This window comes from Parus major, chromosome 3, assembly GCF_001522545.3.
Source record: "Parus major isolate Abel chromosome 3, Parus_major1.1, whole genome shotgun sequence".
In the NCBI taxonomy this organism is placed as follows: Eukaryota; Metazoa; Chordata; class Aves; order Passeriformes; family Paridae; genus Parus; species Parus major.
Genome location: NC_031770.1, coordinates 46,604,015 through 46,626,103, shown reverse-complemented (window position 1 = coordinate 46,626,103; position 22,089 = coordinate 46,604,015). Strand labels below are relative to the sequence as shown.

Sequence of the window (22,089 nt, the reverse complement as noted above, 5' to 3'; positions counted from 1 at the left end):
GGCTATATGCCAGGTGAACTGCAATCTCTCCAGTGTCAGACTAGCCTAGAAATGCAGCCCTAAAATTAAGCACTCACGTCCAAATTAGGAGCTTTTATACTGTCATTTATTCACGTACTAGTATCACCTTATTTTTGAACATTCACATTTGAAAGCTTCCTCTTAAAAAATATAAACAGGTAATTTTGCTAACCTGAAGACACTGTGTATTTTTGACAGCACCAAGGCATATTGAAAATCAGAAACTTGAAAACTTTTGGATGTATTGTTTTTTTAACTCTTTATTCTGAAGACTCTTCATCCATCAATGAAAATGGATTAGTTACTTCCATATACTACTATTTTAAACTTTCAGTTCTTAAGCATTTGCCTGTTGCAAAGAAAAGCCGTTTATGCTGCAGAAAAGTGAGCACATTCACCTGAAATAGGCTGTTTCTAAACATCAGTAACTTTTGTATGTCCCACAGCTAGCTGAAGCCTAGGAATGGCTGCTGAAACTCTTTGTGACGTTAAGTCACAACTCCCCAATAAGAGGACCTCTTATGTTCAGCAAGAATCCAGCATTCTCCACAACTGGAAGCTTTTGTTTGTTTCTATGACTGCCATTTCCTAAAGAAAGCAAGAATGCAATTGCTTTACTATCTCCACATCCTTGCCAAATCTGGCCAGTGCTTTTTGCAAGTTAAAAATGCTGTGTGGAAAAGGACACCAGGACTGAAAACAGTATGACAGTGCAAACCCTGTTTCTTTAACAGAGCAGGCCAAGAGCAGGAAGAGCTCTTGACAACATACTGCCTCCACAGCACCACTCCAAAAGCACCATATCCCGACCTAGTACAGTTCTTTGGAGTCTTCTTATGCCCAGACTGAAGGCAGAAATGTTCTTGTCAGGAATAGCGAGCAGCCCTCAGCCCCAGATTCCCCAAGAGACTTCCAGGAACAGGCTTCGTTTAGCTCTCCCCTGGGACAGAGGGCTCTCGCTCAGACTCTGCAAGGATGGCCCCAACCCCTGTAGGGTCTCAGTTAGAAATGTTTTGCCAGGAGACAGTTATGGAAGCTCTGGATTTCTACTTCTATGCTTTGAAGGACACAAAAGTTAGAGATTCATCAAAAGGCAGCTTCTTAGCCAAGTACACTTCCTGTATTTGGTCAAGTCCACTCCAAATCTTGGACTCAAGCTCAAGACCACAAAGAACTAAAGGAATTGTAATGCCTGACAACCTAGTAGGTCTCAAACTCACTCAAATCCACAGAATAAAACAATTTAGAGTCTACAGCACATTTTTAAGCTGTTGCAAGTAAAGGAACACAATAGAAAACTCTGAGGAGCTGGTTTCTGAGCCTTCAACTAATGATCAAAGAGCCTAAAGCATAGGGCATTCCCCTTCAAATAGGTCTCAGCTATGTCAAAGTGAAGAAGCTGATGTTTCTGCTGTTACGTTTTCGATGCTATTTTCAACATTACAGGAAGGTGGGGGATTTTTGTTCTGTTTTCTAACTACCACAAGCACCAAAGATGTTGGACTCCAGCTTTGTTTTTAACAAAGCAAAGACTGGCCAGATGCTGCTGGAAAGCACATTCCTGTATTGAATCCTCTCAGTATCCCTGCTCAGCTTAGGTCTGAAGATTATAGCCATCCCACCTGGCCTGCTTCATCAGAATTTTCTTCCAGAGCATAGCTTCAGCTGATTATGTTCCTTAAATATCAGCCTTCCCATTGAATCATCTTAATAAGAAGTTCTCATTCTTCACAGTCCTTTGAAATACTCTATCCCGGCACAACTACTGGCACTCCAGGGCAGAGCAATTTGCAGCAATTCATCTTGAATTTTAGAATCAGCAGAAGATGTTTGAATGAGGGGTATCAAGCTATAAAATCTTACTGCATATTGCAGTCAGACACTACAGCAAGTATTACAGAAAAACCACTATCACAAAAGAAAAAAGTTAAATTTATTATTTTAATTCCCCTCTGTCCTTTCCATGTCCTTCATCTGTACTTGGACCTTTCTTTGTCTTTTGATTTCTTAGGACTTCTGCTTCTGTCTGCTTTTTTATCCCAGTCTCTTACTCTGACATCTTCTCTGTATTTGTCTCTTTGTCTGCTGTAAGTGGAATCTCTCTCCTGAGAACGGCTGCGGCTCCGATGCCGGTCTTTCTTCTCATTCTTGGTCCTCTCCCTACAGCGTTCTTCATGCTTTCGGTCAGAATCCTGTCAAAGGAATTGGACAGAAATGCAGTTACAAACAAGAGGGGAAAACATACAGAGGCATGAAGAGAACTAGAGAAAAGTCAAGCATGGCTGGTTTCTTTGCTACAGCTGGTACTACCCTAAAGAGATTCACATTCATGATCATTTGAAAAAGGTAACACAAAAATACCATTGAAACCACCTGAAGAAGATAAGTTTACAAGTAAGGTGTATATACAACTCACAGTGCTTATAGAAAAAAGCATGGCTCTAGGCACGCTTCTTGTACTGCCTAAGGTGCTTTAGGAAAAATTGGTTATATCAGGGATTCCGTTCAGATGGGTATTATCAAGTATCAAGCATCAAACAAGTCTGTAAGCTAGATTTGGATTTTGGATTTTTTCACCTAAGCAATGCAAGTATTTCCCTAAGTTTTGGTTCAAGCTCCACAGGCATTCCAGTGCTATGCAGATGCATAACGTATTTTAAGACCTGCCTGTAATAATTCTTAATGTCCCAAATTCTAGGCTTCAGCAAAATGAACAATCTGACAGTTTAATATCACTGTAACAGAAATAATAGAAATAACAGAATTAATAGAATTATTAATAATAATAATTTATTGTACATAACTCATATTGATCTGTGCTTAACAGTGTTGTTATTAAAAATACCATAACATTGTATCTATTAGATGATATTATTATTTGTATATACTACTAATAATGTCTAATGATATATATTATAATATATATATCTACACATAATAATATCTAATAGAAAGATACAATTTTATGGGATTTTAATAACAACACTGTTAAGCACAGATCAATGTGAGTTAAGAAAAATGTCTGCATTAAATCACTTAGTATTTCTTTCCTTGTTTCAGATATTATTTTTCTAAGGATGTATCATGACAGCAGCCTTCACAACTGTATGGTTAAAACCCATACTCCATGTACAAAGAAAAAAAACTTCAATTATACAAAAGAACAGTGAAAAAACTCAACTTTAAACAGAGATTTGATGCAGAAAGCCAGTGACTGGGGTGGTTCCCAGAGCAAACACCACCTTCAGAATGACATCAATAATGCTGAAATTACTAGGGTTACAATAAGCAACATAAACCCCCTGTATAAACAGACACATGAATAATCACAAGTTTGATCTATAACAAAAACATTCTGCTACTGCTGGGTACAGTCATCTCACTGGTGGCCAAATGCCTATTCCACATCTTAACTGGCAAACTTTATTTCAGTACTGATGTTAAAACCTGCATCCACCAAAAAGACTCAGTGGTGCTTCCAGCTACTTTTAAGAGCTTTGTCCATCCATTCTCAAAATGATGCACAGCCATATTACTCTTGTACCCAAAAGCCTCACTCTCCATTTGTTTGAAAAAGCCAGCAGGTTTCAAGCCCCTCTGTGACAAGGCCTGAGTAAACATCAGACAGTGGACATGCTGGTGGAGGGGTAGGCAGGAACGGAACAAAAAATATTGTCCAGAAAACCAAATGGTGGGCTTGGTGCATGGCTGCCCTCTAACTGGTTTGTTGCTGGAGTTTCCTCTCAGCACGTGGGAGAAACAGCAGAAAAGCAGGACACACTCAGTTGAACAATCTACCAAGTAAACACTGGAGACAAGGCTACTGGCCAAGCAGGGGCAGGGAACAGGTTAGTGAACATTTCAAATTACAGACAAATAGCCCATGCTGAATGCCATGGAAAAGGACAACTTGCTGAAAGGATCAGAAGTCATACAGCATTGGGTTAAACCACAGTGACCTTCACAAAAGCATGTAAGGTACAGGTGTACAGAACAAGTCTGAAAGTGACACAATAAAGTCACCACAGTAGCTAATACGATCACAATGTAAAGAAAAAAAAATCTGTAACTTGAATTAATAGAATTAATTACTCCCTTATTTCTTGCAGCTTAAATTACATTTCCCCTTAAATAACATTTTTCATTTTAAAGTCTTGGCATAGAAAAAGGTCAATTTTTAAAACACACTAAATTACTAAAAATAATGGTATTTTGAAACCAAACTTTTATGCCTGAAAGTCAAAAAACACACTGTTTTGAAAGAAGAAGTATTTGTACTTAAAAACAGTCTCCCTCTTACTGCTGAAATTTGTATTTCTCAATCCAGGATCACAGCCTCTCATCAGACAATGAGTAAGTGATGATCACCCCAATTCTTAACCCAGCACTGTGTTGGAACACACATGAGGAAGGAAATAAGGTAAGAGGGAAAGATGCTTCTCTGGAAGTTCATGGCTGATTTTGCCAAAAGTAGTAACTTGCTGAACAGCAGTGGCAGGTGAAATAGCTAGAAATATCATGGCCACAGAAGTAGACTGCATATCTTATATACATTAAATACACTAGTTACAGGTTAAAAGGAGCAAACAAATAGAGAAAGCCTTTTCTAGGGGGAGATTTTGATAAAACTTGACCCTGAATATAAAGGGAAAAGTGTCCAATAAGCAGTAAAAGCAGGAAATTAAAACCAGAAAACTCAGTACCTCTGCCAAAACCATACACTACAGAAATCTGAAACTGGGAAGTCCCTATGTCTCACAAAAATCTACTGGATAGGCTATACTGCTTTGCAGATCCAGTTATCTTAAAAAATAAAATCCAAGAGAAAACAGGAAAGTGAACAAAGTCATAATACAGATCTAAGGTGGAAGCATGTCCTGTACTCAAAAAAACTCTACCAAATCCTATTATAAACACACCCTCCTGCCCCAGACCCACATCCTGTTACTTACAAAAGCAAGCCACAGCACCCTACCTCTTCTACCCACTGGAATGAAGTCAAAGAGCACAAGGCTCAAAAACATATTCTTGAAACATCAATACAAAGACCAAAGATTCAGGAAACGGGTCTCAGGCTATGAAAAGGATGAGTCAAAATATATTAAAGAAAAAAAGTAACACCAGCAAGAGAACAGAAAAACAGCTCAACATCATGGAAACAACTGAGAAAAGAAAACCCCTTCAAGTCATAGCTAGAGTTGATAGCACCAACTGCAGTTCCAGTTGCCAGAACTTCCCATTGTAAGCCCCTTATCTCTCTTAATTAAAATCTTTGCCACACTACGGACTCACAGTGGAAGTTTCTGTATGAAGCATGGCTATTGTGATCGTTGGTGATGAGTTGTGGAAGGTCTGTTGCTGTTCTATTCTAAAGTTCTTACTTCAAATACATTCAGTGATTTACAAAACAGGGTTAAGGGAGAATGCTTTGTTTGCCTATACTAAAAATGCTACTGTTGGAACCCTGGACACAGAGAATTTCGTGTTTTCTGTGCTGACAGGCACAGACCTACAAGAGAACACTGTGTTTGACCTTAGGCCATGGAAAAGGCTTCCAAAATTGATAGACAGAACTGAAACTGTGACTGTGTAGTTTGAACAGAAGTGTGCTATATCACTTGGTGGAAAATTTAGACTTTAAGGTTTTAGAATACAATAATACATATCCAAGAAGATGGAGGTTTTAGGGCATTGACTTGCCTTGCTCTTTCATCTTCATCTTCATGTATTTTAGTAATATTGTGTGATTGGACAGAAAAATCCACAGTGAGCAACATGAGTGTTTGGTTAATGGCTTATAAGTTAAAATAAATTAGTTGGCATTTTATAATTGGGTAGTTGACACTTTCCAAAGCCTTGGAAAGAGATACTTGGGGCTCCATTTTCTAGACTGTTAGCATAGTGTGTAGACAAACTCACTGTCTGTGAGAATGTAATATAGATAAAAAATAAACAAGTGAGTCTGAACACAAAAACCGTCTCTCTCACTCATTAATCCCAGCCCTGAGGAAAAGAACCCAGAGAGATATTCAATATGCTACCATTCACTAAAAAGTTTCCATGCTGTTATGCTTTGTGGTCAACTCAATATTCACACTGAATATATTCCATCTCAGGAACATGCCTGCTTCCCCTTCGTTTCACATATTATGCCCAATGTATGAATAGTAAAAAATAAAACAAAATTAAAATTTTGTATATGCTAAACAGGATTTGTCACCTAAGATGGCTGCAGATTTCACTAGAGAGGCCATGCCCAAAATACTGAGTCTGTGTGAGACTGACTATATACTACTCAGTATGTGCATACAGTACAGTACACACTAACAAGAATATTCAAATCCAGAGAGAAAAGTTCTTCCCAGAAATTAATTTTCACAGCTCCAAGAGGAAACTACGATGCTTGACATCAGAGAGTAGAAGTAAACCTCCACCTGTGATTTCAGGCATAAGAAAGCTAAAGTACTTACAGCAAAATGGGTAAAAGTGACTCAGGGAGAAGAAAGCTGTGGGAAAGAAGATACCAGAACACAGCAGCAGCAGTGAGAACAAACCACATCAGAAGCAGGTGACAAAATCACAAAAAGATACACATGAACACAGAGGAGTTCACATAGACAAGCATTAGAATGTGTTCTACTCCAGAACCTGAAAATAGCACCAGGAATCCCTCTGTCCTCATTCATGTTTTTGCGCTATGAAGTCTCACAATCCCTTTACAATGATTAGAATAGATATTAACAACCTATTGCTGCCAGCAGTTGTTGTGCCACCTGCAGGGATGAAGACTTCTAAATGATTTTAAAATGTTCTCTGCTAATGAAGTATTACCACCTAGTTCCATGGGTGTAATTCCTGAACCATCAGAAACAAAGACTAAGACCAAAAATACCTTTTTCAAGAAGGCTAAAGCTACAGTTTCAATCAGCCAAACAGACAGGAGAAAAGTCTAAACCAACATTAGTCCACAGTTCTGTGCACATGCTACAGTCAAGACTTTACCTACCTGAACAAGCTCCTCCCCTCCACTCAAAGAGCCCTGACTGAATTAGTACAGTGACAAAAGGACTGTCCATGAATGAGCAATAGGGCTCACTGCTGACACTATTTTAATTGCTGATGTTCATGAGAAAAATTATTTTCAAGCATCACAGCAAGAAATTATGTATAAGTACAGAATCATGTATGTTTTGCATACACAGAACTAACTTTCAGCAGTACTCAAAACTCAGCATGGGACAATAGCCTTATTTTCTGTGGCTGAAACTTTTTCACTTTCTGCAAAGTTGCTAGAAGACAGCTTTGTTTTTACTCATAAAGCTTGCACTGTTAAAATACTGAGGGTTTTTTTTTTTTATTTTTCAGCTTAGCTCAATTCTTCCAAATGCTCCCTTCAGTGGTGGTTAACCCTCCACTTTCTCATTGCAGACTTCGTTTCCACAAAGCATCGTATCTTAAGTATCCCAAATTCACAGAAATGTGGGAATGCTATCCTGACAGGCTGCAGTGGAACTAATGAATAACAGAATTACAGTCTCCTGATGCTGTCCTCCACAGCCCCAGCCTCACAGCAGCATAGGCTTGTACATTCCAGATGCAAGCAAACCCACACAGATTTTACACAAACACTTCCAAAACAGTTAAGGACAAATACAAAAAGGTGACGTAAAGAGACTACTCCCAACTCCATATAGGAAAAACCCAATATATGATGGTCTGGTAAGAAAATGTGACATAGTCTACAGTCATGAAATATGGTTAACTACTACTTTAATACTAGGAATATGGGAACAACAGGTTCAAAGTGCTGAAGATCCCCAACTTCACAAGAGGCTACACTGGCTCTTCAGGATGCTTTGGCAAAAATCCATCTAAACGTGCCAAGCTTCAAAAGTCCATGAGGATTTTGAAATCCTCTTTCATAATCAACTATTAACATCAGCCTTCTGGAGGTTTATAACTGCTGTATTTCACACAGGACTTTGCATGCTGTGTCCTTATTCAATATCAGATTATTTTTCCTGGCTTCTTTTAGGAGGAAAACAATGAACAGGTATAAAGTTAATTCATGAAGAGTCAAGTACCTTAGATTTTTTGGTCCTCTTGTCATCATCTTCATCTTCAGAGTGGTGGTGCTTTTTCTTCTTCTGTTTTTTAGCCAAGTGTGACTGACTTGTGTGAGACTCTTCTACATCCTCATCCAGCACAAGGTCATACTTGGCACTGATGGTGCTGGTTAAGGACAGATCTGTTTCTCAATATCATAAAGAGCAGAACACAACAGCCTGGGAAGCAAACCAATCCCTGCTTATCCAAAAAGAGTTTACCAAGACTTACATATTTTTTTACCAAGACTACAAATTTTAGTCAGAACACATCTGTACACATTGAAAAAAAAAAAAAAAATCAGCTGTGCTAAAATGACTGAAGTCTGTCCTGTCAAACAGTACAGCCAGGCTGCATTCTCTCTTTTCTACCTGTGGATATCTGAACAAGCTATAGTGTTTTCTCTCATGCTTACACACAAGCTAAGTATTATCTTAGAGAATGATTAAATTACTAGTATGGTCTCATTTTGGATGCAAAAGGTCCCATCTGAAACTACTTACAAACTCTGCTATGCCATATGTCATTCCAGGGCTGTGGACTTGGAACATTATTTACCTGCACACAACAGGGAAGTGAAACAGCATATTTTGATTTGACTAAATTCATCAAAGTGAAAACCACAAAATAGTAAATTTCATCTCAAACTCAAATGGTTATATGAGGTAGCAAGGAAACATCCATTTGGCAGGATTTAAAAATAAGACTTTTTTTTTCCAGGCTGTTTTCATAAACTCTACTTAATTCAAAAAGTACCTTTGACCAGAAAAGGATACTCTTGCTTTGGTTTCACCTTTTCTTTCAGAGCAAATTTTGCAGGTTTGTCACGTTCCTTCTCATAGTCCTTGAAATCTTCCTTGGTATACTGCCCACCTGTCCAAAGAAAAATATATTCATTCCATTTTAACTGCAAACACAACCAAGACCCACAACTATCATTAAGTTCTGATGATGCTTTAGGGGTTCTTTATAACCAGAGAGCTTCACAGGAGGATGAAGTTCTAGAAACAACACTGACATCTGCATAAGGGAGCAGAACAGACTAGGACAAGTTGTGATGTTCTGTCCTTCTCTTGCTTGCAGATTCCATTAAACAACATCCAGCTTCCTCCTCATTCATGTCCAGTGGAGACAACACATAAAGAGGATCACAAAGAAGGACTCAGCAACTGGCTTAGTCCCATTTCTAAGACAGGTCCTATATCACATTACTTAAAATTCTGTTACCATGAAACCCCACAGACTGTTCTCATTATCAAATGACTTTTTGCTCTAGTCTGCACTGAGGGAAACCTCTGAGACAGCTACAGCTCAAGAATTCAAATGGAAAACTATGAAAAAAAATGTTCACGTCTAGATTTAAAGAGGGACACAACAGATTTCAGTTACCACTCACTCACTTTAGTACCAGCACATGTACCAACAAACTACGGCAACCTGCTGCCCTCTCTGGGCCACGCTTAGAACTACAACACTCACTGGCTCGGCCAGAAACCGAGGACGGAAGGTCATCTTTTGGGTACCATATAAGCACAAGACAGCAACATAGTTAGCTTTCCAATATTTTGGACAATTTAGGCCTCAGATAAAGTTTTCCATGCAGGCAGCCAATACAGGATGCACTACAGCACCTGGTATAGACAGAATACAGAATCATCTCAGCTCTGTGCAGGACAAGTTCCAGTATCTTGGTGTTCACAGCCACAACCCTACCTGGAGAAACTGCATGCCAACAACAGAGGGCTGACTGCAATTTTAGAAGACACACCAGAATGGCACAAATGAAATGCACAGACACCTCTCCAAGTCCAGTGTTTTCCTCATGTCTCCAGTAATAAATCAAGCATCCACCTCTTCCACCATCCTTTTCCTCCCAAAACATCCTCAAACACCTGAAATTCTGTTTTTGTAACATACAACCTGCCGTGTAGTATGTCTGACTATAGGAGGTGAAGAGAAGAAATCTCTGGCCTGAATACTGACCTTTTCCTTGTATACAGCTGTATATACAGTGTATAAAGAAACCAGAAAATAACAATGTATTGCCATACTATTTTGCTAATAAGTAATATTAAAAAAAACAAACAAACAAACAAACAACCAAAGTTTGAAATGAAAAAAATGTTTCTGGTGGCAAAAATAGTGGCTAAAAAGGTTATCAGTGGCAATGCAATGTTCACTGTACAGTAGGAAACCCTTCTACTTTTCCTTATGAAACGAAAGGAAGAGCTAACAATTGTGTTGCTGTATTTATTAGAGTAGCAGGAACATTTATATGCCTGAAGATCACATGATTTAAACTCCTAACTCTTTATATAATGCTTAGTTTAGAAGTCATGGCTTATTAAGTTATGAAGATCAAAGAGTTGCAAATATACCTACCTTTTCCCTTCCATTTGATCTTTGCGACAGACTGGCTAAAATCCACATGTATCCGTCTGTCATCTATCAGCACATTGTCCATTTTGAAATAGGCTTTCTCACAGTCTTCCTCCTGATATTAACCAGGAAAATCTTGAGTAATTTTATAGATAAACAGTCATATTTGTAGATAAATTATTTCATAGGAATATTCACTGAGGAGCTCAAACACAAATTCAACTACTTAGTGGCATACATTTCTTTCTGAAATTGCCTAAAGCACCACAGTTCTTAAATTGTATGATTTCAAAAGAAACAGTTATGCTTTGTCTGAATATCAGCATTTCAATTCCCAATTCTTCAGTTCATTTCACTATTTTAAAAATTTGCCAATCCAGCTACATGTTTGGCACATGTAATACATTCAGAAAGAAAAAAGGAAATGAGGAAAACTGATAAAAGTTCCATTTGAACTACATAAGTAAGCTAAAGAAAAGTGAGAACACTTACCAGTACTCTCCTCACAGATGAGAGATACCAGCACACATAAAGCTACGCACCATCAAGAGAACTATCATCACCAATCTCACAGTAAGAGCGGTGTGTTGATACAGCAAGCAGCATTTACAAGCCCAGAAGAGAAAACTACTGTACACTTGGATCTATGTTATTCCATACATCCTCCTCTCTTTATGCTGCATGCTCCTAGCTCTCCTTCCTTTTACTCTTGAATGTCTTCATGTGCTCTGGGGGAAAAAAGGGCCTGATCCCCTCCCACTGGTTTCAAGACAGCCTAAGTACTGTCTGCTCAGAGAAAGACTTGCCTCATTTAGGACCTACAACTTCTGTAACTAAGTTATAGTTTCTCTCAGTAAGAGAAAATATTAGCTACTCCACACTTGAAGAGGTCAGTGTTTTTCCTAAATGGAAGTATACCAAAAAGAGGCTTTTACAAAGCAGGATTTACATACAGTGTATACCTAAACCCCATACCTTTTCGAACTCAATGAAAGCATAACAAAGAGATTCACCAGTCTTCCAGTCGCGGATCACTTCACAACTGAAAAAATGATACAAAATTAAAATGTCAACACTGTTGGAGCAAAAAATATAGGGTAGGAAAACACTGCAGAAAAGGGAGAGTAAGAGTTCAAAAAATAACCCAAGAAGCCCCAAGCCACAAAACCAAAACACCTTGAGGGTATTAGAACACTTGATTCTGAGTTGCGCTACTACAAGAAAAAATGCATGAGACACTGCTTTGAGCAATTACACTAAACTCACACACGGTTACCACAAAGCATAGAACTGGAGATAAATTTCTAATCAGTGAAACAAAATATATTTTCCAACATTACTGCTAGTTTTTATGTTTTTGCATTTCACTAATGCAAGACAGGAAATTTCACTTTCTGTTTTCTCTGTCATTTTAAGCAAAGTTTAAACAAACATCCTGTGACAAACTTTCTTTTCTTAGCAAGCACCTCTCCAGCAGCCCATCTTTTTTCACACAGGTCACTGGACAAAAATAAGAAGCCTAAAAATATTGAGTAAGTAGTGCAAAATGGGAAGAATATAGTACTGTAGCAGTACTACACAATTCTTGTACTAGACATAAGAATTCTGACTACAGGATGCTGGAGGAGGGTACACAGGTAACAAAGGCAGGATATGTGGCATTAAGGTGAGAATAACGTGAGACCTCCCCTACATGTAGAGAGGAAGTGACAAATCAGGATCCACAATCAAAAAGATTATTGAGGCCAAAAGAAAAAAAAAAAAAGTTGGGGGGAAAAAGAAAAAAAGTAGACCATAAGGCTATTCAGACAAGCTATAGGAATTCTTTGCAGCAGAAGGCAGAATGATTTTGTGCAAGAATCCTCCTTCATGGATTATTCAGAGAATCTATCTCAAAGTGGAAGAACTAAAGAAGAGTGACAGCTCTGAGAGAGGAACAAGAATTAGAAATTCTTAGGGCATAGAGAAATCATGCTGGAGCTGTAAGAGTGGCACACAATGCCAATTTCACCCACACACAGAGACAGTGTAGGATCTGGGAGCCTGCAGGCCTTTGTGCCAGTACTGCACAAATTGCTAGAAACTCCAAGCAGAACAGTGTTAGCATCCACCTGAGTTCACAGGGCCTACTCCAGATCACCTGAATAAACTTAAGTGAAGTGCTCTAACATCATTATCATCACGTGTGGCGATGATAATGATGAATTCCATGAAGTCTTTTGAAATCCCTCTGCAAATTCTAATAAATTCCTGCACCAAAAGCTTTTGGGGAAAGTAAATACCAAGGGCATAAGGAACATTTTTGTATCAATAAACATGCAAAAGACCATGTAAGAGTAAAAGTTTGCTGATGATACTGAATTGTTAAAGGTAGCAAAAATAAAGACTGAAGAAATCACAGAAAGTCCTTACCACACCAATAAGACAGCAAATTACATTCATGATGTAGATAAATGCAGCAAGATTCCCATGAGTTGAACCTTAACTACATATTGTAAAAAAAACCCCAAAAACCCCCAGTTGAAAAAAAACAGTTTCAGCATTCACCAGAAAAGGAGTAGAGAGTAATACAGAGAACAAAACTGTTCCACTATAAATCTGTAATTTCTTCAAAACTGTGTGCAGTTCTCGTTCTCTCACCTTGAGATGAAAACAAAAGAACAGGAAAAGGACAAGAAAAGCGAACCAAGGTAACTAAATCTCTACCACGAAGAAGCATGAGTATGTAGGTTATTGCTCTTAGCAAGGAAAAAAAAAAACTTTGGGGAGGAGTGTAAGAAGATAGAGGAGTGTAAGAAAGCAGATTTTATTGCCCATCCTGTCTTTTGATAGCAGTACTAAGAGGAATCAGCTGAATATACTAGAAGCCAAAGTCAAAACTGAGAAGGGCAGCAGGAATGAGGAACACCTTACAAGGAGTGTATCAGATGCCACAGAGGTTTGGTGCCTTATCCCCAATCACACATACTCCCACAGGAAAGAAAAACCCAGAGACTCTATCCAGCTCATTGAGCATCTGACATAAAAACTGCTGAAGGGAGTGAGAGGATGTGGGGCAGGGAGGAGTGTCATATGCTTTCTTCATTCCTACACTTCCTTAGGCTTTCCTTAAAACCACTCCTGGGGACAGGATACTCATCTAGCTAGATCTGCCTTTGTATCTCCGTTGTTGTGGTCTCTATCCAAACAGAGCATAAATCTCCTGAGACACCAGACTGGGAGGAATCAAGTTCAGTTTCAACAAAGAAGGTTTTATCTTTCATCATAATTACCTTTTAATGGGACCAAATCGTGAAAATATTATCTCCAGGTCTTCACCTGTGGTCACAGGATTCAGTTTACAAACAAAGAGCACATTTTCTGGTGGCTTTATGTCTGCATCTGGTAAGTCTCCCACCTGGGATACAGAAAGAAGACATTCATCACTTCTGCCTAAAGCTCTCTACAGGCAGCACAGCACACTGGGAACACATCTTCTATGTGATCTCACATTCCCACCACAAAATCAAAACTTCACAAAATATTTTTCCTACTTGGAGTCACAAAAAAACTGCTCTCTATAGCACCTAAAAATTATTATTTATTTGTTCCACTGCTGGACTCCCTGAGAGTTTACAAATATGTTCTGCTTTGCTTTTTCCTTTCTTAGCATAACAAACAGTTTTAAAAGGTGGAAGTGCAACCTTTTTGTCCCGATAAATCTGCCACGTTGTGGCCAGATCTGACTTGCTCTTGGAATTAGTCTCTGCTGCAAATTATTCATCATAAATTTGAATTTGGTAGCTGTAGGGAAATGAGATGGATTCACTCATCCTTCAATGGTGTGTATCCTTTTTTTGTTTAAAAAAGAAAGGACTTCAAAGCCCATTCAAAATTTTTGTTACTATGGAGTTTACCACTGTACGCTAGGAAGAGCTTGTCACAAATTAGCTCAGCTCTCTCCCACACATACTAAACCCTTTCCAGGACTGCAGCATACTATGTACATTACATTTTAGAATTGCATGCATTTCTAGCAAGCTTTTAAAAAGCCTCCACTGGCCCATTCTGACAATGAAATAGCACTGGTTTTATCAGATAAATACAGCTTGAGTGTTCATGCTCAATCCTTTCATTGTACAACAATTTAATAGCAGATTCTGAATGGTGACATCATCACCAGATAGGTAATTTCAAGGTAAGTATTACATATCCTCCTAGACATAATAACATGCACACACACTGGAATAAGATCTAGAAGGTAAATACAGAAAGGTGTTCACCATTTCCAGGAGAATGGCACGAGTTTTTGCTTCTTTTTCTGCCTGAAATTCTTCTATTTCCTCTGCAGACCGTCCTTTCATGTCATCAATTTCTTCATCTGCTCCTATTCTGCCACTCTGAAAAATGAAGGAAAAGGCTATTTATTACCAAGTGATGGCCAAAAATTCTTTCTCATTTTCCAGCTATTACTTGGATGAACTCTCCCCTCACCACTTAAGATACAAAAAAATGCTTAAGCACTGTGTATCTGCAGAACTGGGCTTTCATTCTGTTCTTCCCACTTAAACTAGAACAAAAGAAAAAAGGGAAAACATATTTCAGGCACTGTGAACTATTTCTGAACTTCCATGACCAGACAGAACCATATTCAGTGAGGTATTCTAAATTCTTTTATATGTACCCACCTAATACTCAACATTCTCACAAGTGTCAACTCATTTCTAATACAGGTAACTCCTGCCACAAATAAAGGTAAGGAACACTGCAAATATCTGTTGTGTCTAGCAAGACATCGAATAGAACATAGCACAATAAAAATTTTGTTTTTATACATCTATACCTAGGCAGGACTTGAGGTTTAATTTTTTTATCCTCACTAGAATGCTGTGCTAAGAGAGGTATCCTCAGACAGGTTATGAGGGAAAAAAACTCAGTACAAGTCCTCACATCTCTTATGCTGCTGGCAGTGAGCTACTGAATACCTTATTAACATATCTGAAGGCACATCAGATTAACTACAGTGCACACATACTCTAAACCCCTAATTTCAATCTTGTAATTGTATCTATTAAGCTTAAAAATAAACAATATTCTCTCTAGTTGATTGATTCACTACTTGAAACAACTGTTTCCACACAAGGAAATAATCTCACATACAACTTCTGTAACTGCATACTATGAGTAAATTATTAATAACTACAATTATTTTTTAGAAAATTCCTTCTGAACAAACAGCCCACAGTAGTATGTTTGCCTGCACATTTAACTCTAAGAATGACCAAGATTATTTCCACTGAAACACAGCCTATTCACATTTAAAAGGAAAACAGCAGTAACCATTTTAATGTTAGTTATATTTTGTCTTCTACCAGAGTATACAGAAAACCAGTAATACCAGCACTGAATATTCTGAATGTTCTGCCTATCCACACTGTAAATAGAAACCTAAAATACAACTTTCAAACACAATTCCACCGGAGCCACAGAGGAGAGCACCCAAGTCATGCTTTCATCCCTCTCTCAAAAGGTTAAGCAGCTGTATTTGATTAAACACAGCAGTAGCTCCAAATAACTGACAAGCATTTGACATAGCAGAACTCAAGCTGGCAGAGTAGAAAAACACCTCCTGCATGAAAAAATGTGTAGTTCTTTTAGGATGTAGATTTGAGAGACAAAATCTTATAGACTGATTTCTTATTCTGGCCAATTCTGTGCTGGACACTAATTGAGAGAAACTTATTTAATTATTTCTTCCAACTTTTCCCTGTTGCAAACACTCACGTCGAGCTGTTCCTTTGTAGGCTCTGGTGAGCGATCAGGAACACACAAGCCAGGTGGATCATCAAAGGGGTCATCTAAAATTACCGTATGATTTATCCTTAGAGAAAACAAAATGAAGATCAGTATTGGTTGCATGCAAGAAAAAACTTGGTTAACCCAACTAACAGCAAACCAGCACCACTAATTCTCAGTTGTATCCCAAACAGCCAAATATCCTGCGTGCTTGTAAATTCTAGCACTGATGCTTTTGTAAGGCAACACATGAATATTTTTGTATATACTTGTTTATTTTACCACTAATACTGGGGGGGGAAAAGTATTTAAGAGAACACATACAGGTTACCTAACATAATGATATTCATCTAGTTGCCAAAAAGAAGTAAATTCATTCAATTATAAAGTATTCCTCAAAAAGTAAAAGCAGTCACACCTGATATCCTGATATGGGATAAAATCCTTATCTACAAAGGCTTCATTAATTGTCTTCAAGACATCCATGCCTTCTGTCACTTCTCCAAATACTGTATGCACGCCATCGAGGTAATCCAGGTTTTCCCCTGTGGTAATGAGGAACTACAAAAGAAGATATAAAACTAGGAACAGTAAATAGAAAAATTCAGGCTGTGTTTTTTTTTTTAACCTTAACACAATCTCACTGAATTCAGTGGGGAAAAAACCCCCTCTTTCCATCTTTTGTAAAGGATTGCTCTGAGAACATGGTGAGCACACATACAGCTCACAGCCACTACCTGAGAAATCTCTCTCTGCAGGAGCCTGTGGGTGCAGCTCACTGGACCCTTCTGAGAGCTGGTTTGAACTGTTAATCGGGCACAAAACCAGATGGGCAGAGGAGAAGCAGAGAGCTCTATGCTGGGGAGGTTTGGTGAGCAAGACCAGCAAAGGTTGTGTCTGCCATCACAGCTGATGAAAGGGAGAGGACAGAAAGAGTAAGGCTACCCCTTGTGAGCTGAGCTTAAATCACCTGTTCCCCAAGCAGCATTCAGCAGGTACTTTTTAATAAATTTGGCAAAAACTCCCATAGTACTATCTTTACCTAATTCTACCCAGACTTTTTTTCCTTTCATCCCACAAGACCTTGTCTCCTGAAAAACAGGATGCAGTAGCACTGAGACACAAACTAGCACACACTGACTTAAATCAACTCAAACTGGCACTGGAAAGTATCACAAATCAGATCTTTCATCTTAAGGCAAAACTGAAATGATGAAAATTGACACCAGCTGAGAATTTATAACAAATTATAGAGGGCACTTGCTAATGGAGGAGGGAGGAAGAGGAAAAGATGCACAAACAACAGGACACAACCACCACACCCACACTTTGCAGTCTGACTGGTAACATCCCACTCCTCATTCTCTCTACAGCACAGTTAAGACTGGTTAGTATTTGGTACAGGTTACACTAAGCCACACTATACTTGTAAGGCAACTCCAGATAGCTCCTTTCTGGAATTTTTCATTCCCAAGGAAGAAGCTGCAATAACATTCCTGGGAACAGCATTCATTCCCATGTACCTGCATATACATTGGTAGGCAGCATCTTAAATACAAATACAAATGTCATCTCTTTTTCCTAAATCCTCCAACAATGCCATTTTATATATACAATGCAGGGAAGAAGAAAATTACCTGTATATATTACAAGCTCTAGCCCAAATAAAACCCTACTTTTTTTTTTAACTGTTCTTTGATTATTAGAAATCCCTCTTGTTAAAAATTAAAATATACGGGTATTACAAATGAGGCATTTTAATTCACAGAAGTGACAATGCACTTAAAATAATGATAATAATTTAGAAATAATAGCATTCTGTGAGCTCTGAATATAAAAAACCTTACAAACTAAGTAAAAATAATTACCTACAGCAAAAACTTTGTGTGCACGAACAGCTAATGAAACAAGAGCACTTTCAAAAACTGTTTTACACCAGCACTTGGGTAAAATTGTAAACTCACATTAGTGCACACTTTCAAATAGCCATACAGGAGAAACTGTGATATGATTTCAGTTTCCAAACTAACAAAGTCATAACCAGAAAATGTCAGCATTATTTCAAAACTCAGTTTCCTTAATTTTCACCTCCATTTAACTACAAAATTTTCTCCTATTTTGGACATTAGCAAAATCACATCAAAGTACTTACACAGAGAAATAAATAAAGGAAAAAAATACAGGACTGAGTACTATCAAATAAAATTAATCTAGGACAGGATTTTAATCTGAGCATTTTAATTCCTCTATCTGTAACCAAATACCCATTGGCACCTGGAATGCTACGCAAAATATCTAGCTGTGGTGGGTTTTTCATGTGCCTTTTGACTGTTTTACAAGATGATGCTATTGACATGACAGTGTCATTGTTCTGCAGCTTTTGTAAACTCATGGAACTTTTATTTCAGTTATTTAGACATGTACCAACACCATATGCTGACCTGTGATCCATGTTGATCACTGCCATTGTTCACCATTGACACAGTTCCCTTCTTCTTGTGCTTGATTCTTGGCACCTTTTCTGCCTCAAAAAATCTGGCTTGATCACCATACAGCTGACTAAAAAGATATATATAACAAGTATGTTACAAGAAGAAGGAATTTTTGAAAGTGAACTCATCAAACATTATAAAATCATAAATGACATCTCAAAAAGTTCTTACATTTCACATTTACATAAGGCCTCCAAATAAAGCTAGACTTTACACGGCACCCATGTATACTTTCACAGTTTATATCACAAGGAATTACAAATTTTTCTCTGGACATTTAACAGAGGCTTATTGGGGGGTGGGAAGGGTATACTTATATATTTTTAAATACACTATATAACACTTTTCTGAGGCATGAAGGAAGTACACATTTTCAGTAGGTTCTGCAAAAATAAGTTATTCCACACTGTAAAAATGCACTTATTAACATCAAAAATTTATCTCAAAAAGAGAAACAGAAAACCAATACATACACGTGCAAAATCATTTCATCATACAGACAGGACAACATACAGTAATTTGAAATACACAAGATATAGAAAATGGTTGCATTATTTTTAATTTTTAAAATTTTTTATGTCCAACCCTGCTATCACTTATTTTGCCTCACTCCATAAACAGACAAAATCATGATGGATAACCATATTTGCCCAAATTCAAGGACAGTGTTGTGTTTGAACTCATTTTGCTAAGCAGATGTCAGCCTCTATGAAGAAAGGATTCAAATTAAACTTCGCCTGCAAGAACAGAAACTCCAGTTTCATGGACTGCAGCAGCAGCAAACAGGTACAAAAGACAAACTGACCTTCTCCATGCTAGCACCAGACAGGATCTGACACTCGTAACACTGTACTTCCCCATTTGCTATACCAGTAAGTCTCAGAAGACTTGTAACATACCAAAATAAACTTAATTTACTTGTGCACAGAGACAGCTCAAGTCTGCCAAGTTTACCTACCTAGACTTGCATCTACTTAGCACAGGTACATTGCTTCCAGGACCGCTGGAGTGGTGATTCATAGATCTATGGGTTCCAGGTTTTGTATTCAAGAGGCTCTGACAGACTGACTTACAAAAGCCAACACTAGTCTAGCAACACCCTCTCTGCTCCAGCTGAACTCTTTTATTGCAGTATATTGTGCTCCCCAGCATCTCCCCAGCAATTAGTTCTGGTCTGCAATTTTAATTCTACTTCTAATAACTATTTCAAATGAATCATATAGAACATGTGCACTTTAACTCCATGCTAGCTGTCTGAATGATTTCTTCAAATCTTGTCTCCGTGACCACTGAAAACTTCTTGAACAAATAAGAAAAGCAACCTCCTTAAAAGCACTCAACACAACTAAAGCAGATCACTTTCTAATACACAGAGGAAATCACATATAGCCTCTATGCTCCATTCATGCTCAATTTAGTACATTTTCTTGTAATGATAAATGCATTTACAATGCTAATTGATTTTGTCTTCTACAGAAAGTTATGATACTTTTCTTACTAAATATACGGTTAGTTGCCAGCTTTTCAACAGACAGAAATGTATGCACAAGTTGTTACCTGTAACTTCACTTCTAAGGCCAGACACAAAACAATGTCCAGGGAAAAAACAGTGAGCATAGAAATTGAAAAGGTATCTAAGTATGAAAACCCAAGAAGCTTATGAATCAACACTTTTATTTCCCACCAGTAATTCTGCTCCAAGAAAGCTGAAGACAATCTAACTGGACGTCCTACTCCCTTACACAAACTCTCTTTTGAGATATATATATAATTTTTACACATAAACACTTACCAAAATATGGATTCTCCTCCACGGCCAGTTCCCATGGGGTCACCAGTTTGTATAATAAAATCCCTCTGTCACAAAGGAGAATACATAAGATACTGCTTTCATGTTTGTGATTTTAAACCAACTGGAAAACAAGGAATTGAGAATACTCACCTGTACATTATGGATTAGACAATAGTTGTAATATTTGACTTTGCAGAGCTTCAGGAAATTCAGACAAGCTGTAAGAAATCATAGCAACATTTACAAAAGAAACTCCAGCTACAGTAAGAATAGATGTAACAGAGACCTAGTTTAACGTGTAGAAAAGTGGTTTTGGAGCAGAATGTGTCGAGACTTACCAAGGTACACATAAAAACGCTGAAATGCTCAAAGGAGACGTAACATTTCCTCCCTTCCTACAAATCATCTCTAGCGATCCAGAGAACCCTAAACACGGCTAGTTATACAGAAACACACTTCCCCCCCGCTCCTTCCCCTCCGTTTCTTTTCAAACACTTGAGAAAGAAGCTCACGGCAGCCCTTCGATTTAGCAGATATTACATTTGCGGGCTGGCGGCGTCCCCCCGGCCTCTACCCCGCTCCAGGCCGCCGCCTGCCCACGCAAGGGGAAAGCCGGTGCCGGGAGGCCCAGGGGCGAGCCCGGTGCCGGCGGGGGCCAGGGAGAGCCGGTGCCGGCAGACTCGGCTCCTACCTCGGGGTCGCTCCTCCGTGTACAGGTCGATGACCAGGTCGCCCACCGTGGTCTCCAGCAGCACCGCCATGGCCGCACGCACCACAGCCGGCCCCCGCGCCCGGCCCGCGGCTGGCGCGCCCTCTGCCGGCGCGGAGGACCCCGCGGGCCGTCAGGGGCGGGACGGGCTGTTCCCGCCGTCCTGAGGGCGTCGGTGGTGGAAAATGTGGAATGCCTCGACGGTAAGGCAGGATGTTCTTTGATGTGTAAGATCCTTCCTTGTTTCAGACGGAACAATTAGGTTGGAAAAGACCTCCCTCTGAAATCGGGTCCAAGCACACCCCGTCGTTCCTTAAACACCTCCAGAGATGGTGAATCCGCCGTCTTCTGGGCAGTCTTTAGCCCAGTCCAGCTCTTGTAAGCTACAGAATCATTCTGAACTGTTGTGCCCAAGCACAAGAAGCTGGGCTTACAAATATGAAAACCTGATAGAGCCAAGGGTCTACCACTGAGAGACATAATTCCCTCGTCTTCATCACACGGCTGGTGACCGTGAAACATCTAGTTAGTGACTGTAAAATCGATGAGGAGCAGGTATCAGCAAAGGAATGCAATAAGTGGAATCATTTAAAAAGGGAGATATTTGAATGTAATCCATCTGTTCAGTTATGGAAGGTGCATAGAAGCAATGAGATTAAGTTAATTCTGGTTCACCAGATAGAGTTTCCCAAGCATCTGCTTTACTAAGTGCCTTTCTAGGTTGCTATAATAGAGTATATACTATATCACAAATCTTGCTAAAGGCGTGCAGGCAGTCCACTCAAGTCTCTTGTGCCACATGCTGGTAAGAGCCA

The 22,089-nt window shown here is 38.8% G+C and overlaps 1 protein-coding gene across 1 annotated transcript; it reads right to left on the bottom strand.

Moving 5' to 3' along the window:
* Nucleotides 1–1,723: 1,723 nt before the first annotated feature.
* On the bottom strand, nucleotides 1,724–21,372 carry PPIL4 (peptidylprolyl isomerase like 4). Its single transcript, XM_015623037.3, has 13 exons — nucleotides 21,257–21,372; nucleotides 20,716–20,783; nucleotides 20,566–20,630; nucleotides 18,723–18,840; nucleotides 16,700–16,842; nucleotides 16,270–16,366; nucleotides 14,769–14,885; nucleotides 13,779–13,903; nucleotides 11,482–11,548; nucleotides 10,510–10,621; nucleotides 8,904–9,000; nucleotides 8,106–8,244; nucleotides 1,724–2,213 (listed from the first exon to the last, which is right to left on the bottom strand). The coding sequence occupies exons 1-13, from the start codon at nucleotides 21,324–21,326 to the stop codon at nucleotides 1,992–1,994; spliced, it is 1,440 nt and encodes a 479-aa protein (XP_015478523.1). The 5' UTR covers nucleotides 21,327–21,372; the 3' UTR covers nucleotides 1,724–1,991.
* Between the last annotated feature and the right edge of the window lie 717 nt (nucleotides 21,373–22,089).